The sequence below is a fragment of the Schistosoma haematobium genome, chromosome 6 (assembly GCF_000699445.3).
Source record: "Schistosoma haematobium chromosome 6, whole genome shotgun sequence".
Taxonomy (NCBI): Eukaryota; Metazoa; Platyhelminthes; class Trematoda; order Strigeidida; family Schistosomatidae; genus Schistosoma; species Schistosoma haematobium.
Window position 1 is genome coordinate 13944481 of NC_067201.1, and position 16774 is coordinate 13961254.

Here is a 16774-nt window from a genome sequence, read left to right on the forward strand (position 1 = left end):
CGCACGTTTATCGATAATTTGTTAAACTTTCCCAATATAAGGAGAAATCAACCAGATGGTTTGAGAAGACTATCTCGAGAAATGCAAGCATGTAGTTTGACTCTCGAACAGATGAATTACGTTTCTGATTTGAACTCTTCTAGAACTATTGAAACTATGGTTCTGAAATTACCAACGCACATTCAACAAGAGTGGCTAAAGGTAGCTTTTAAGATTATCAGAGGAGGCAGAGAGCCTCTGTTTACCGATCTTGTTGAGTTTGTAAAGGAGCAAGCTGATATAGCTAATACTAGATACGGCCTACTCGTCAACCGCGGTAGTAATAGTGACAATAGAGATGTTGGCGTTTTAAAAAGGAAAATTAGTACAGATTACAATGCAGCAAGAATATCTTATGCGAGTGCTAGTGATGATAATGCTCTCTTACGCAGTTCATCTTGTTTGGAGTGCTCCAGTAATCATTCTTTAGATTAATGTCAGAAATTTAAAGACAAGAATGTTAGAGAAAGGAAGGAATTCGTTCTTAGACACAAGTTGTGTAATGTATGCCTGAAGGCAAACCACGTAGCAAAAAACTGTCGATCGCCGAGGTCGTGTGCTGTCGAAGGGTGTGGCTGGAGACACCATACTCTGTTACATGAGTTGCGGGAAGAACCAAGGAATACTAATATTGATGCACACATTAACACCCAGCTATGTACGGAGAAAAGTGTTGAGAGTGTACAGAAACAAGCAGCATTCGCAATAGTGCCTGTACTGGTAAGAAATGGAGAAAAGGTAGCACAGACTTGCGCCTTCTTAGATAATGGGTCGGATGCCTCTCTTATTACAGAAGATCTAGCTAAAAGGTTGAATTTAGAAGGAGAGCCTAAGACGATTTCGTTGAAAACGTTGGATAACCATTCCACAATTCAGTGTAAAGAGGTTCAACTAGAGGTTTCATTCTTAGACTCGTCTTCGTCATTTAGAATCCCAAACGTATGGACAGTCGAGAGATTACCTATGTTGTGCAGGACGGTACCAACGACGTCTCAAATGAAATCCTGGACGCATTTAAAAGACATAAGTTTTCCTAGAGTAGAGGAAGAGAATGTCGAACTGTTGATCGGGTGCAACGCACCGAGTGTACACGAAATGAAAGAGGTAAGAACTGGAAAGCCGAATGAACCATTCACCGTGAAGACTCCGTTAGGTTGGACGCTGTTCGGTTCCTATGGGGAACCCTGTAAAAGCAATCGTGTACTCAATCACCTCTCAGCTAAAGAGGAATTAGAGGATAAGTTTGGACAATCGTATTCAACTGAATTCAAAGACCTACTTAGTCGTACATCATCGATGTCTATGGAAGATCGTATAGGATTATCAGAATCTGCATATGGTGTCGCGGAGTATACTCGTCCCGAAGATGTCTCTCGTCAAGTTCATTGTTCGTTTTTATTAACTAAGTATAAGGTTGTTAAGCCAAAAACTGAAGCATCATCTGCTAATAAATCCAAATCAACTCTAAGAAAGCTTAAGGAAAAGGAGGACATCAAACTGAGAGTGAAGACTACGAAAAGGCCGAAGACCACTGTAACGAAGAAGCCAGTAACTAAGACCCTGAAGAAGCAGGTAGCACATATTCGCCGTGGTATCGAGGATGGTGTTGAGAAAGACGCCCTTGTACGAGTTGTGAACAAGAGTAAGGGTACATCTGGTAGTTCTGTAGGATCCAATGCTATTCTTAGATCATGTGTAGTTGGAATCAGAATAAGATAGTAAATGCCCTTTTGAGAGAGGTTGCGAATGGCGCTTTAAACTTCCGAGGTCTAGTCAACGAGACGGTGTATGGGGACGCATAATAAAGTCGATAAGAAGAATTCTGCGATCACTATGGTTTCAGAAGGTATTGATGGATGAGTCTTCGAGAGACTTAGTGTTATTAAACAATGTTGGCTCACTGAGAAGTCTATGGTCCAAAGCTATTGTCGAACAAGTAAGCTATGGCTTTGACGGACGAGTTCGTACGGCAAAATTGAGAACCTCAAACGAAGAAACTGCTCGGGACGTACGACGCTTATGTTTACTAGAAGGAGCCGGCTGTCTGACGGCGACGACGACCCTGGACAACGGACGTGGTGCGCGTTTCGGGGGTGTAAAATGTGATTGATAGACGAACCCACCAATAATAAGGAAACGCCCACCACCACATCAACTCCTTTTGACCTTGTACGATTGTATCTCTTTATTAACCAATCACAGTTTAATGTTCATTGTAAAACAATTTTGGCTTGTTGACTCATTTTTCCTATTCTCTAGCTACTGTTCGGTATGTTATTTGTCTCTGTTTTTCTCTGTATTAATAGACCGTACTGTTTGTTTGTACGCTAACGATGTTAATTTATGTTTTAGAAACAGATAAAGTTTATATAGCCAAATAGCTTACTTGTTCTGACTTTGGCTAAACCAAGACTCTGTACTCGACAGTCTAGAGATTAGCTTAGAGTTGAATCTGTAGGAAATTGCTTCCTACAAAGTTTCGAACAGTAGTTTCGATATACCTACTGAAATGACTTCCAATAAACACTACGATTCCGATGAGATTCCAGAATTATCACCACATCATTCAGCAGTTTATGACGAGGATCAACTTGGAAAGAACGAACTCAAAAACAACAGCATGATAGAACTAGAGATAGCTAGGTTGCGCATAACCCAGTTAGAAAAGGAAATTGAACTAGAAAAATTACGCTGCCGGAGATGTGAAGGTTCCGGCCAATCAGTAAGCAACAGTGAGAATACAATATTAAAAAATCTGTATTTACCAAAAAGAGAAGTCATAAGGTTTGATGGTACACCGACAAATTATTGGAATTTCATTAGAAATTTCGAAGAATGCATTGGGAGTGAGAATATTGGATTTAGAGCTAAGCTAAATTACTTGATTCAATATTGTGACGGAGAAGCGAAAGCCGCTATCCTCCATTGTACTATACTAGAACCAGAGATAGGTTACCATCAAGCCCTAAAGCTTTTAGAAGAAACGTTTGGCCAAAAACACGTCGTAGCACGCACGTTTATCGATAATTTGTTAAACTTTCCCAATATAAGGAGAAATCAACCAGATGGTTTGAGAAGACTATCTCGAGAAATGCAAGCATGTAGTTTGACTCTCGAACAGATGAATTACGTTTCTGATTTGAACTCTTCTAGAACTATTGAAACTATGGTTCTGAAATTACCAACGCACATTCAACAAGAGTGGCTAAAGGTAGCTTTTAAGATTATCAGAGGAGGCAGAGAGCCTCTGTTTACCGATCTTGTTGAGTTTGTAAAGGAGCAAGCTGATATAGCTAATACTAGATACGGCCTACTCGTCAACCGCGGTAGTAATAGTGACAATAGAGATGTTGGCGTTTTAAAAGGAAAATTAGTACAGATTACAATGCAGCAAGAATATCTTATGCGAGTGCTAGTGATGATAATGCTCTCTTACGCAGTTCATCTTGTTTGGAGTGCTCCAGTAATCATTCTTTAGATTAATGTCAGAAATTTAAAGACAAGAATGTTAGAGAAAGGAAGGAATTCGTTCTTAGACACAAGTTGTGTAATGTATGCCTGAAGGCAAACCACGTAGCAAAAAACTGTCGATCGCCGAGGTCGTGTGCTGTCGAAGGGTGTGGCTGGAGACACCATACTCTGTTACATGAGTTGCGGGAAGAACCAAGGAATACTAATATTGATGCACACATTAACACCCAGCTATGTACGGAGAAAAGTGTTGAGAGTGTACAGAAACAAGCAGCATTCGCAATAGTGCCTGTACTGGTAAGAAATGGAGAAAAGGTAGCACAGACTTGCGCCTTCTTAGATAATGGGTCGGATGCCTCTCTTATTACAGAAGATCTAGCTAAAAGGTTGAATTTAGAAGGAGAGCCTAAGACGATTTCGTTGAAAACGTTGGATAACCATTCCACAATTCAGTGTAAAGAGGTTCAACTAGAGGTTTCATTCTTAGACTCGTCTTCGTCATTTAGAATCCCAAACGTATGGACAGTCGAGAGATTACCTATGTTGTGCAGGACGGTACCAACGACGTCTCAAATGAAATCCTGGACGCATTTAAAAGACATAAGTTTTCCTAGAGTAGAGGAAGAGAATGTCGAACTGTTGATCGGGTGCAACGCACCGAGTGTACACGAAATGAAAGAGGTAAGAACTGGAAAGCCGAATGAACCATTCACCGTGAAGACTCCGTTAGGTTGGACGCTGTTCGGTTCCTATGGGGAACCCTGTAAAAGCAATCGTGTACTCAATCACCTCTCAGCTAAAGAGGAATTAGAGGATAAGTTTGGACAATCGTATTCAACTGAATTCAAAGACCTACTTAGTCGTACATCATCGATGTCTATGGAAGATCGTATAGGATTATCAGAATCTGCATATGGTGTCGCGGAGTATACTCGTCCCGAAGATGTCTCTCGTCAAGTTCATTGTTCGTTTTTATTAACTAAGTATAAGGTTGTTAAGCCAAAAACTGAAGCATCATCTGCTAATAAATCCAAATCAACTCTAAGAAAGCTTAAGGAAAAGAAGGACATCAAACTGAGAGTGAAGACTACGAAAAGGCCGAAGACCACTGTAACGAAGAAGCCAGTAACTAAGACCCTGAAGAAGCAGGTAGCACATATTCGCCGTGGTATCGAGGATGGTGTTGAGAAAGACGCCCTTGTACGAGTTGTGAACAAGAGTAAGGGTACATCTGGTAGTTCTGTAGGATCCAATGCTATTCTTAGATCATGTGTAGTTGGAATCAGAATAAGATAGTAAATGCCCTTTTTGAGAGAGGTTGCGAATGGCGCTTTAAACTTCCGAGGTCTAGTCAACGAGACGGTGTATGGGGACGCATAATAAAGTCGATAAGAAGAATTCTGCGATCACTATGGTTTCAGAAGGTATTGATGGATGAGTCTTCGAGAGACTTAGTGTTATTAAACAATGTTGGCTCACTGAGAAGTCTATGGTCCAAAGCTATTGTCGAACAAGTAAGCTATGGCTTTGACGGACGAGTTCGTACGGCAAAATTGAGAACCTCAAACGAAGAAACTGCTCGGGACGTACGACGCTTATGTTTACTAGAAGGAGCCGGCTGTCTGACGGCGACGACGACCCTGGACAACGGACGTGGTGCGCGTTTCGGGGGGTGTAAAATGTGATTGATAGACGAACCCACCAATAATAAGGGAAACGCCCACCACCACATCAACTCCTTTTGACCTTGTACGATTGTATCTCTTTATTAACCAATCACAGTTTAATGTTCATTGTAAAACAATTTTGGCTTGTTGACTCATTTTTCCTATTCTCTAGCTACTGTTCGGTATGTTATTTGTCTCTGTTTTTCTCTGTATTAATAGACCGTACTGTTTGTTTGTACGCTAACGATGTTAATTTATGTTTTAGAAACAGATAAAGTTTATATAGCCAAATAGCTTACTTGTTCTGACTTTGGCTAAACCAAGACTCTGTACTCGACAGTCTAGAGATTAGCTTAGAGTTGAATCTGTAGGAAATTGCTTCCTACAGATACTGCTATCTAGGAAAGTGTGTAAATCAATAAACTTAACTATTTTCTTAACTTTAGGAAGTTGGGATAATTCAGTGATGTCCAACCTAATCGAGACTTTCTCATTTTTCTTAATCAACCATGTGGTACTATAGTAAACAGAAACAAAAATCACAGAATCTCCTATTAAAATCTACGATCCATACAGTAAATAATCCATTTACAAAATGTTCATCAATTGTCTCAGACTTTGTTTTTTTTCTTCGTTTCCATACCAACCACTTTCTGTCCTCCTTCTCTTCTCATTGATTTTCTCAACCTTCTGCCTCTAGGTATCCCACTTTCGACCGGTGATACTACTTATATCAGTCAACTTCAGTAGCAGACATCCATAGTACAATTATTTCTGTAATTAAATGTGACAAAATTTACGCTCAGTTTAACTTTTTCATTTTACTGTGAATCACATACTGACTATAAACCATGTTAGTTTGAAAATTAATTTTTTAAAAGTAAAGCCATTCGTTTGGTCATCGAGAAAGTATTGAAAATTTTATGAGTTTGAGAATAGTTTTGCAGGACACATTGGTAAACATTGGACAAAAAGTTTGATCAGTAGCATCTGAAATAAATTTAATTAAAAAAGTAAATAGTTATTTTGTTTATTTGAACTGTAAATTTATGTCTTGAGGTAGATTTCTACCTTTGACTTACCAGGCTAAGCTTAGCGTTTTAGGTTAAATTAATAACTCAACTGATGAGACTATACATTTTCAACGAGTTGGATGGATTCAGAGCAGGACACCGCTTCAGACAATAAATTTTTTGACCGTTAAACTGGTTCTTATTACGAGTAGTAACTTCTTCAATTGTATCCCATGAAATTGTCATAGTCCACGACTGGTCATTGATATTAGTATTTTGATCTACATTTTTTTCTTAGTTTACTCATTTTCTATCTCTATCTCTCTTTGTTCTCATTTGGACTATGATGATTTGGATCGATACACATTTGTGCATTGACCCACCTAGTCAATAACTACCTTACAGATTTTATTTTCTTCTCCTGACAAAAATTAAAATTTAACCAACAGTCTATTTTTCAGTTTCGCTCGACAATGCTTAAACTCTAGATAACTAAGTCAGGATCAAACAGTTTTAATGTCTAATTTCAATCGATCCATGATCTTGTGCAACCCTTCATTCATTGTTTTCAGTGGGTAACTGTCTTATATGCGACACGGATAGGACTCCACTTTTCACGGCTTCTCACTAGAATACCAGGAAATCCATCTTGATGCTGGTTACTAATGGTCTTTAGATTATTATCAGTATGTGGTTTTATAGAGATCGTTATATGCTAGTGAAGATTACATTACGAGTAACTTCTGAGACCTGTTAACTGACTAATATTATCTATATATTATTAAGGTATTCAGTAATTAGATTATGTATATTTATATTCCCTTATTATAAGCTGTATTTTGACCTGTATATTATTGTTATACGATTTACTGTTCGTTAATTATACTCAGTTTATTAGTTACAGTCTACCACGTTCACAGCCACTTTTTGGCTTAATTGTGTATGAATGTTATTTCCTATTTTATGGTGCGTTGCGGTCTGTTTGTTTGGTATATAAATCCAGTATGTCTGAAATAAATGATTGGCATAGTGGAGGTTGTTATTGGTATTCTAAAATAAGCTGGACAGGCTAGGCGAGCAACAGACCAATAGGACACTAGGCTGATCAAACCGGTCGGACGTCATTGGTTTAGTTGTTATATCCCGGTGAAGATTAAATTACAGGTAACTTCCAAGGACTATTCATGGACTAATATTCTATAAATATTCTTATTGTATAACTACTCAACAATTATACTATGTATATTTATATTCCTTTTATGATAAGCTTTATTTTGACCTATAATTTATTGTTGTACGATTTACGGTTCTTAAGCTACGCTCAGTCTATTAGTTACTGTCCCCCTCATTCACAGCCACTTTTTGGCTTATTTGTGTACAAATATTATTTCCTATTTTATGGTACGTTGCGGTCTGTCTGATTGATATATAAACCAAGTGTGCCTGAAATAAATGATTCGATTCATATTACGGAAGCTAGTGTTGTGTTCTGGACTCAGGTGGAAGGGCTCGGAGGACATAGGACCAATAAGGACGCTAGACTGCTCATACCGGTTGAACGTCATTGATTTGGCATAGTGCGAAGATTCGTATAAGTCGTATTCGGATTGGTAGATAAATCGTGTGATAGAAAAGCCAGACGTCAAGGTCATAACATTAGTACAGTATAAGAGGGAATAACTCGTATTTTGATTGGCTAATGGATTATGTGATAACTAGCGGGTCATAATGACACAAACAGAGATTATGGTATTTTTACAGTTAAATTCATAAGGTGATCTAAGCCAAACCACCATTGAAAATCTGGAAGCACTAGACGGTCATTTCGTCCAATTTTTATTTTATAGTTCAATATAGTAATTTCAAGATTCATTTGTTTTCCAATTAACCTTGATTATATGGTACGAAATTGTACTCAATAACTTTTAAACGTTAATGATAAATACCATAATGGATCCAATTCATTCATTCTATGAGGTTTTCAATGTACTTTTATAGTTTCACATAAAATTCCCCTAAACAAAAGAAGTCTTCATTTCATAATCTTTATTATATGTATATAAAGATAAACAATAAACTTGTGAACTGCAGAGGTTTGCAGATTTCATTTCATTTTCTGATTGTTTTGCGTGTTTATAATCAATAGAATAGAAAAATTTCAATTAGACCAGTTTATTCTTCAATTAGTTTTCCTGAGAAGTTTAGTAAATGATTTTTATAAAACAAACAACATGTCGTCAATTGTTCCATACGGATTTCTTTTCTATTCAAGTCTTTTTTTTTAAAAAACAAAAACTTTAACATACAATAGAGTGTGTAATGGTGAGATGAAAATGATCACTTTCTTGGAAATTAATCCTTTAACTATCTTAACAATAAGACCTTTAATTCTTATTCTGATTGTTATGATAATCCTTTTAAGTTGTTTAAGCTTCTATCGCTATAGTTACATAGTAAATGACACTCGTTTAATCTTAAGATTATCAACAATAATCTTATTAATTCTTTTTTCTAAATTCTTAAATATAAATTAAAGGGAAAGAAAAGTCATCTATTTGAAAAGTACATTGAACTATATAATGAAATAGTTAAATATAATTTCTCTAGTTTATATATAAGTAATTAATAAAATAAATTTTAATGATAAATATTACTAATATGAGTAGTTGATAATTATTCACAACATTTTTCAATGTTTAATTACCATTCATATCATTAATATTTATTTAGGATCGTAGATAAGTGAACTAAATTGCACCATACAGTTAAAAGGGTTAAAATAAGTTTAATTCAAATGAAACAGATTGTTGAGAGACAAGATTGAAATCAGAATGAAGTAGTTAGGCGGAATATGATTGTAAAGTCTCATCATTGCATATTACTGATCAGAACTAAGATAATAAACCAGTTCGTGTACAATGATAATGATCGCAGTTGAAACAGAGTCTTATTTTAAGATTATATCAAATGGTTATAGGTTAAACACTAACTGAATGCTTCCATGTTTTCAATGGTGTTCTAGCATCAATCGGTTCAAGTGCTCAATCAATAACTAATTGATCTCCACAACCCTATACTGATAATTACCATGTGCTCACTAGTGACTAACTTCGTGAAGGAATTCTCGGAGTTCTAGTGAGGAGCCGTGACCAGTGGAGTTATTCTGTGTCGGGTAGAGACAGGTATCTACCTCAGTAAAATGAAAGATGGTCGCGCAATTTCATGGATTGATTGAGGTTAGACATTAACACCAATGGATGCCGGCTCAATGGTCAAGTAGGTTAAAGCGTTCGCACGCGAGACTGAAGGTCCTGAGTTCGAACCCCGCGAGCAGGATCGTGGGTGCGCGCTGCTGAGGAGTCCCACAATAGGACGGAACGGCCGTCCAGTGCTTCCAGGTTTTCAATAGTGGTCTAACCTCAATCCGTTCATGATCTCAATCAAAAACTTAACAATCTCCACAACCCTATAGTGATAATCTTGAACTACTTATACACATTAGCAAGATGTTTTATTTGACCTTCAATTGAACTATATTGATACTACTTAAATTAATATTATATTTTTTTATGTGAACATGATTTTTCGAATGCAGTTAATGGTGAAATGGTTCTTTACTAAGATTTTATGTTTCTGCATTACTTTTCACTTTAATTGCTGATATTGTGGTGAACAAGAACACCAGTGGGGACAATCGAATGTATTTAACACAAAATTACAGGACTTGTTAATAAAATCTAACAATCATAAAGTAAATGCTTAATTTGCAAAATTTCCATCAAAATGACTCCGACTTTATTGTTCCCGCATTTTCATACAAATTTCATTCTGTTCCCATTCTTTACTGTTCGATCCTCTAGTATCTCTGCTGCCAGACCTTCTGTTCACGAGTAACGTCATATACTACTTATGTCAGTATAAGTGGCACACACCACAATATTACAAATACTTAGATAAAGTATTAACAATTATTTCCAGATTTAATGAAAGTCTGAAAGAATATTGGTTATTTATAGATATTACAAAAGGTAGACTAAACAGCTTGATTCAGTTATAACTAGATACATTAAAAACTGATTTAATGCGGGATAGTTGAGTTATGATTCCTGCCCATATAAAATGTAAATCAATTTGAATCTTCCCATTGACATTTAGAACTCCAATTAATCAGTCTCTTATTAGCATATGTACGTCTTGTGCGGATTGTCTTGATATTGCCTTAAGTTACATACATTATAACCAGAGATGGATGATAGCCAGCAGTAGAATTCAAAACACACTTTTCTTCTTATTTGGGACTCGTCAGCTGGACGTAACCGCACCAGAGTTGATGTTCTCTCCGAAACTCGAACCTAGAACCGTTGGCTTCAAACGCCATCGCGTTACTCATCTAGCTACTAAGTCCAGATAGCCACTATTTTGTGCAATCGTGTGAATTTCCTCATTGATATTTAGGACTGCAATTGATCAGTTTGAAACAACCATTATGAAAAGAATACATTATTTATTTTTTCACTGCAGACAAGTCAAGTGTTACATCCACGTTCCTGAAAATTCTCAAATATTCCTCTCTATTCTCTAACAGACTCAGACGAATTAAAGTCTCACAGTTTTAAAAATGTAATGAATAATTTCAGTAATAAAAAGAAAAAAAGATCTCGGGACTACTGAGTAAGCAATGGTAAGGTTAAAGCAGTTAGATATGGCAAGTTATTTGATGAAGCAGTAATTATTCATTGACTGAGGTGTTTGATATTACGTTTGCCCAACAAATACAAATCTTTACACTCGGTATTAGTTGTTGTAGGACTTCGTTGTGAGAAGGCTAGAAATGGGAAAACATATCGCATCAGTCAATGAGACTTTTGACTATTGAACAGTATCTTGTAGATAAATAAAGACTATCTGTCTCAGATCCACTTGATTATTGTAACCAATGTTTGAAACGAACTCGAATTGTACAAAATCCACAAACTATTAAATCTTAATAATTAGTCCTTAAACCGAAATAAAGTAATTCGATGGGTTTTTACGTAGTTTAAGCAATGGATTCAAAACCTGCCTTTCTAAAGTTTTTAGTCAGAGTTGACTATCAACCTTCTTTGTTGATGAAATCATCGGACTTCTGCAATCTCTTGTGCTTTTCTACCGTCAACTGGCTCTGCAAATGAGCGTTGATCTTTTGTCTTTTTTTGGGAATTTTATAGTCAAACAATTGTAGAGAAACGTTTCGGGTTATTCGAAATATTTGTGAACATCGTCTCAAAATCTTTTGCCATCCAAGAAAAAGTTTAAAACCTACCGAGTATCAAAACTTTGATAGAACTTAGAGTTTTCATAAAATGGCCATCAGTAATAACTAATTTTCATTCTTGATATCGTGCCTCAAGTCCGAGGACTTCTATATATATTTTTTGAATAATTAGAGAGTGGTATTGAATAAGTAGGCTGTCACAAATCGAATTATTTGTACTGTTTTGTCCTTATGAATTCCTTTAACATATTCCTTGAATAAAGTATGTATTGACTATAAACTCTGACAGTCCTATTTACATATACTAATATAATTGTAGAGTGTAGAATGATTGTAATTATTGAACCAATAAAATCGAATATTAATTGACTGCTCAATCAATCATACAGACAATTATCTTTAAAGCATTTGAACGGACGAATTTCACTTTCCGAATTTTACTTGACTAGTACAATAGTGAAAAAAGCAATAAATTGAAAATTGTAGGTGAACGTTCAGGTACTTATTCCAAATTAATGAGCGACAAAATTATCACCTGAATTACAAGAATCAATAACTGGTCAACTCTATGTTATATTTCATCGTTGTCTAAACGACTTATTCGTCTATCTTTACATCTTATCATAATAAATGAATATACAGAAGCACTATACTTGATAGACTAATCAATCAGATTTATAACAGGGTCTCTTGGATATTTTGCGAGAAATTCACTCATCTATAAAGCTACAAAACATTCTTGCCTCATAGCTAATGTCAGTTAATGGTGCTAACCCTGCTCTTAATTTCGCAACCTAACCATTCATCCTAATTCCTGTCTAGCCCAATAAGTGGTTAAAATTTTTCAGTCAGTTTTAGATCGTCCATTAAGTATAATGCTACGGAATATTTAACTTTCATAGCCTAATTTAAATTCAATCAGAAATAGATAATTGAACGAATGTTTTCCATATTTTCGATTTATAAACATTCTTATTGAAATAAATTAAAAAGACCCTCGGTATTTTTGTATCTTTTTTTTTCATTTAGATTCATGCAAATTGTCGATTGCGTCGTGTTTACTTTTGTGATCGTATTTATTCAGAAGATGAATTACCAAGAGACTATAAACTTTATCTTCCTCTTCATCCAATATCATCTAGCAGTAGTCGAATACACCATCATCATAATCAACAACCGAGAGCAATATCAGATGGGAAAACTTCATCAAATCGTTGAAAGATTTTACCCATTTTTTTTCTATTTCCATAACAATAATCTTTATTCATCATGGCTATCTCATCATATTACATGACTGGATATCTTTAAACTATTTCTTATCGATTTTAGTGAACGAAATAATTTATTTCATATACATTGCTTTCATATGTTAGTCTCTGTGAGATTACCATCATCAATGATTGAAGATGTTAAATTAAATGGCTGAGAATCAGTCAAAATAGCTCAGATGCATTCACTTTTTATCATCTCTGAGATATTGGGTTTTAAAATTATTTTATACTTCTTTTCAGTTACACAAACTCATATTTTCCTTTCAAATCCCATTCTATATATCTAGTCTTTTCCATTATTACTAACAGTGTTGTTAATTTCACTACTGTGAATTTCATCTCACTATGCTGTTGTAATCCGGTAACTTGGATCAATGCATACATTGTATTTGACTAGTCGACTCCTGTTCATAAGTATCATATCTCATTTGTTCCCTCCATATTGTTTTTAATATTCATAACTTTGCTTTTGATGTATCTCTCTTTCGAATAACTAATCAAATGGAGAGAAACTTATTTTTATTCTATGCATATCTGTATAATCTGATTAACTATGTTCAAATAAACAAACGCACATGATTCACTGTTCCAAGATATATATAAGTTTTTTTTCCAATAAGCTTTATTTTAACATCCAATACATAAGAAAGGAGATAATGAGCCGCTGAATTCTGTAGTTCTCGAGGTTATGATAAAAATACCTCTAACAGCACTCAAGACTGTGATCAGAAACATTTATTTGTGTTGAATATATTAGATAGCTCTCTCATTTGTAAGAAAAAATAGACTGGTATTTAAGCAAAATCATTCTTTACTAATCAACCTTATCAAAAGAATGTCATTCGCTCAGTTTAGGAACGAATATCAATTTACATATTGATAATTGGATAATATTTATGGTCATTCAGTGAAGACAAATTTTATTAGTAAACAGCAAAATTCATTTGGATTCTCAGTAATTTTTATTATTATAGAATATGTTTATTTATTAGTACTTACTTGCATACGCCTGTTACTCCCAGTGGAGCATAGGCCGCCGATCAGCATTCTCCAAACCACTTTGTCCTGGGCCTTCCTTCCTAGTTCTATCCAATTGTCGTTCATTCTTCTAATGTCTACCTCCATTTCTCGGAGAAATGTGCTCTTTGGTCTTTCTCTTCCACTTTGACCTTGAGGATTCCAAGTGAGGGCCTGCTTTATGACGTAGTTGGATTATTTATTAATATCTCAAATCTTAGTAGTGGTCGAATTCGTATTTACTAAAATCAGTAGTGCTTTACATTAATTAATTAATAACTTACTTTATGGACAGAAATTTACAGCATCATAAAATTAGACAGTCAAAACCAATGAGCATAACTAATTTTTCAATATTATGAAACTACTCCTTCTTAAGTTGTGATTACATAATACAAATGATTGGGGAAAATCAATATCATAGGCCGTGTACACTTCAAACAATTAAGTTCTAGCTCATTATATCATATTATTAATCATAATTCCTTATGTTTTATTTACACATTAAAATAATTTAGTTGGGCTGTTGTTTCCCAACCTCCATTAGTTTGCTTAATATCATCATCGTAGAGTATATTTAATCTTTGTGAATAAAGACAGAATAGCATAGTTAAATTATGAAGTGCAAAGGGGTGTTCACAGAAACAAGATCAGTTAAATTCCATATAAAAGTCAAAAATGTATTGATTTCATTGTGAGCATAATGAGATTCAAGAATGGAGTCATACAAAAATAAAGTGTTGTATTAAGGTCATTTTTATAAAAACTGAAATATGATAAGCAATTCCGACCTTATAAAAAGATTGTGTGCAATATTTATATTTAACTAATTAAGATATGATTGTTTGTCATAGACGGTTGAAAGGAATCATTTTCATTTGCACTTCATTAGGATATTGCTTACCATAAAGTTTCCTATTCGAACTCCTCCCAACCGATACTTTGGCTTGGACAGCCGAGTTGTATCTCTGACCCTGTTAGAAAATGTGTATCTGTGGGTTGTTTATGATAGATTAGGATAATCAGAAATCACTAAATGACAAGTTCACATGATTGGTAAGGAAATAGCTTTCATATGCAAAGGATTATTAATAAACCCATGACAAGCTAGATTTCTTAAGATAATTATATACATATATATAAAAATGAGTACACAATTATATGATTCAGTTAAATCAAGTAAATTTCCTTTCTTATATTTTGTATCTTCTCTCTCGTAGCAGTGCTTCTGTATAGAAGTGGTGTGTATCAGTATTAACTCTGGGATATTGTACATCAAAGCAGTGTAATCCTAATTGTACATGATGAGTAAACTGATAAAGTTTCCACGAAATCCTAATAGTCTTCAATTCATTAAATATAATGTTTTCACAATTTTGACATTTAATACTGTTACACATCAGAACGAAATGACAAGAACCCATTTTTCATGTTCACAATTACTTAAGTTATACACAAAAGCATAGAATGATTAAAAGTAATTACTCAAGACATACTTCTCAAAAATTACGTTAAATGAATCAAGTAAAAGCACTTCCATCATAAATTAGGTACAAAATTTCCATGTAGACATAACCCACATTTTCTATCAGAATACTATGTAGAATAAAGTTAAATCATTGAAAAGAAAGTCACTAATGTCAAGATTATATTGCTTTTTAAATGATAAGTGAAGAATTGTCGTATTCTAACACTGATCCGCCAGGATAACATTCAATTAGTATCTGTCTATCTATTAGTTTATTCCGTTTATAATTTCTCAATATACTAATTTCTCTTTTATTATGGTTTTATCAGTGCACGGTATTCATTTAAGAAAGATTTTGTAAATCAATTTGTATATTACAGCAGTTTGAAGATCCCTATACAATACTAAAAATCAAAGAATATTTAAACGAACAATTGGTTACAATTACTTCATCATCAATCTCCACAGTTATAACTCCATAATTATTGTTATTTTTTTACAAAGGAATAGCAATAGGGACACCACTCAGCTGATTCTGGCTTATATTTTTTTCTAGCCAAACTGGAAAATGGACCGTTGATCGGCATCCTAAATAAGCTAGATTATTACTGTCCATACATTAGATGATACACTAATAGTGTGTGACGAAACTATCGACAAACAATAGTTGTTGAACAGTCACAATAGCGTTCATCCGGTTATTAATTTCACCAGCAAAGAAAAGAACGGTAATATTATAGTTTTCCTTGATGTCCTACTTTCTAGAAATGTAACGGTCTTACACAAAGAAACGTATTTAGAGAGAATACTCGGACGAGTCAGTATACGATTTTCATATCTTTACACCCCTTTAATGCAAAATAAACACGACATTTGGATACTTTGACTTAAAGGATCTGGTGAAAGGATATTTCACGCCGCCATGTTACATATATTTTTATTAACCAAACCAATACTTACACAACAAATCAGGGATAGGTTACTGATAATGGGCTCCTATATGTGTTTATACCGATTCAACTGATCTTGTGGAACTAGTTACATAGGCCGTACTCAGATATTATTATAATTGAGTGCTCGTGAATATGGTTAATAAATCTATTAACAGCGCCACTCTTTCTCATTTGATCGATAGTGAACGTCATATTAAAATAGAAGCTTTCTGTTTTATATCAAGTTCCTAATAATCTGCTAAATGAGCCAGATCACGACACCCTTACATAACTGAGGCTATCTAGATCAATTCCAGAACTTATGTATCCAGAAGAAGTATATCCAGCCTCTATATTTACCTAGGTCCGCAAATGGATCACTATATATTTTAAACCTTTTATCCCCCTCCCAATCCCTTTTACATTTATCGTTCTTAATATGCACATCCGTCTTTTCTAATCCACATGGATTTTTTAAAAATCATAATTACTTTAACAACACATCTCTTATTACATATTATATTCATACGTTATTATTATCATCTCGATTAACAAGACGAAATTCTCCTACCATAAATTTTATCAACACGATTCAATATCTCAACAGTTGGGGTCATGAGTCAATTGAAGCTAGATCACCAT

The 16774-nt window shown here is 34.7% G+C and overlaps 1 protein-coding gene across 1 annotated transcript in view; it reads left to right on the forward strand.

The window, feature by feature from the left end:
• Positions 1 to 13557, forward strand: part of CFAP20 (Cilia- and flagella-associated protein 20) — a 22674-nt gene extending 9117 nt beyond the window's left edge. Inside the window, exon 6 of the mRNA XM_051216905.1 lies at positions 12474 to 13557. Within this exon, the coding sequence (XP_051065535.1) occupies positions 12474 to 12662 (189 nt within the window). The 3' untranslated portion in view covers positions 12663 to 13557. The remainder of the gene's footprint in view (positions 1 to 12473) is intronic.
• The last annotated feature ends 3217 nt before the right edge of the window (positions 13558 to 16774 follow it).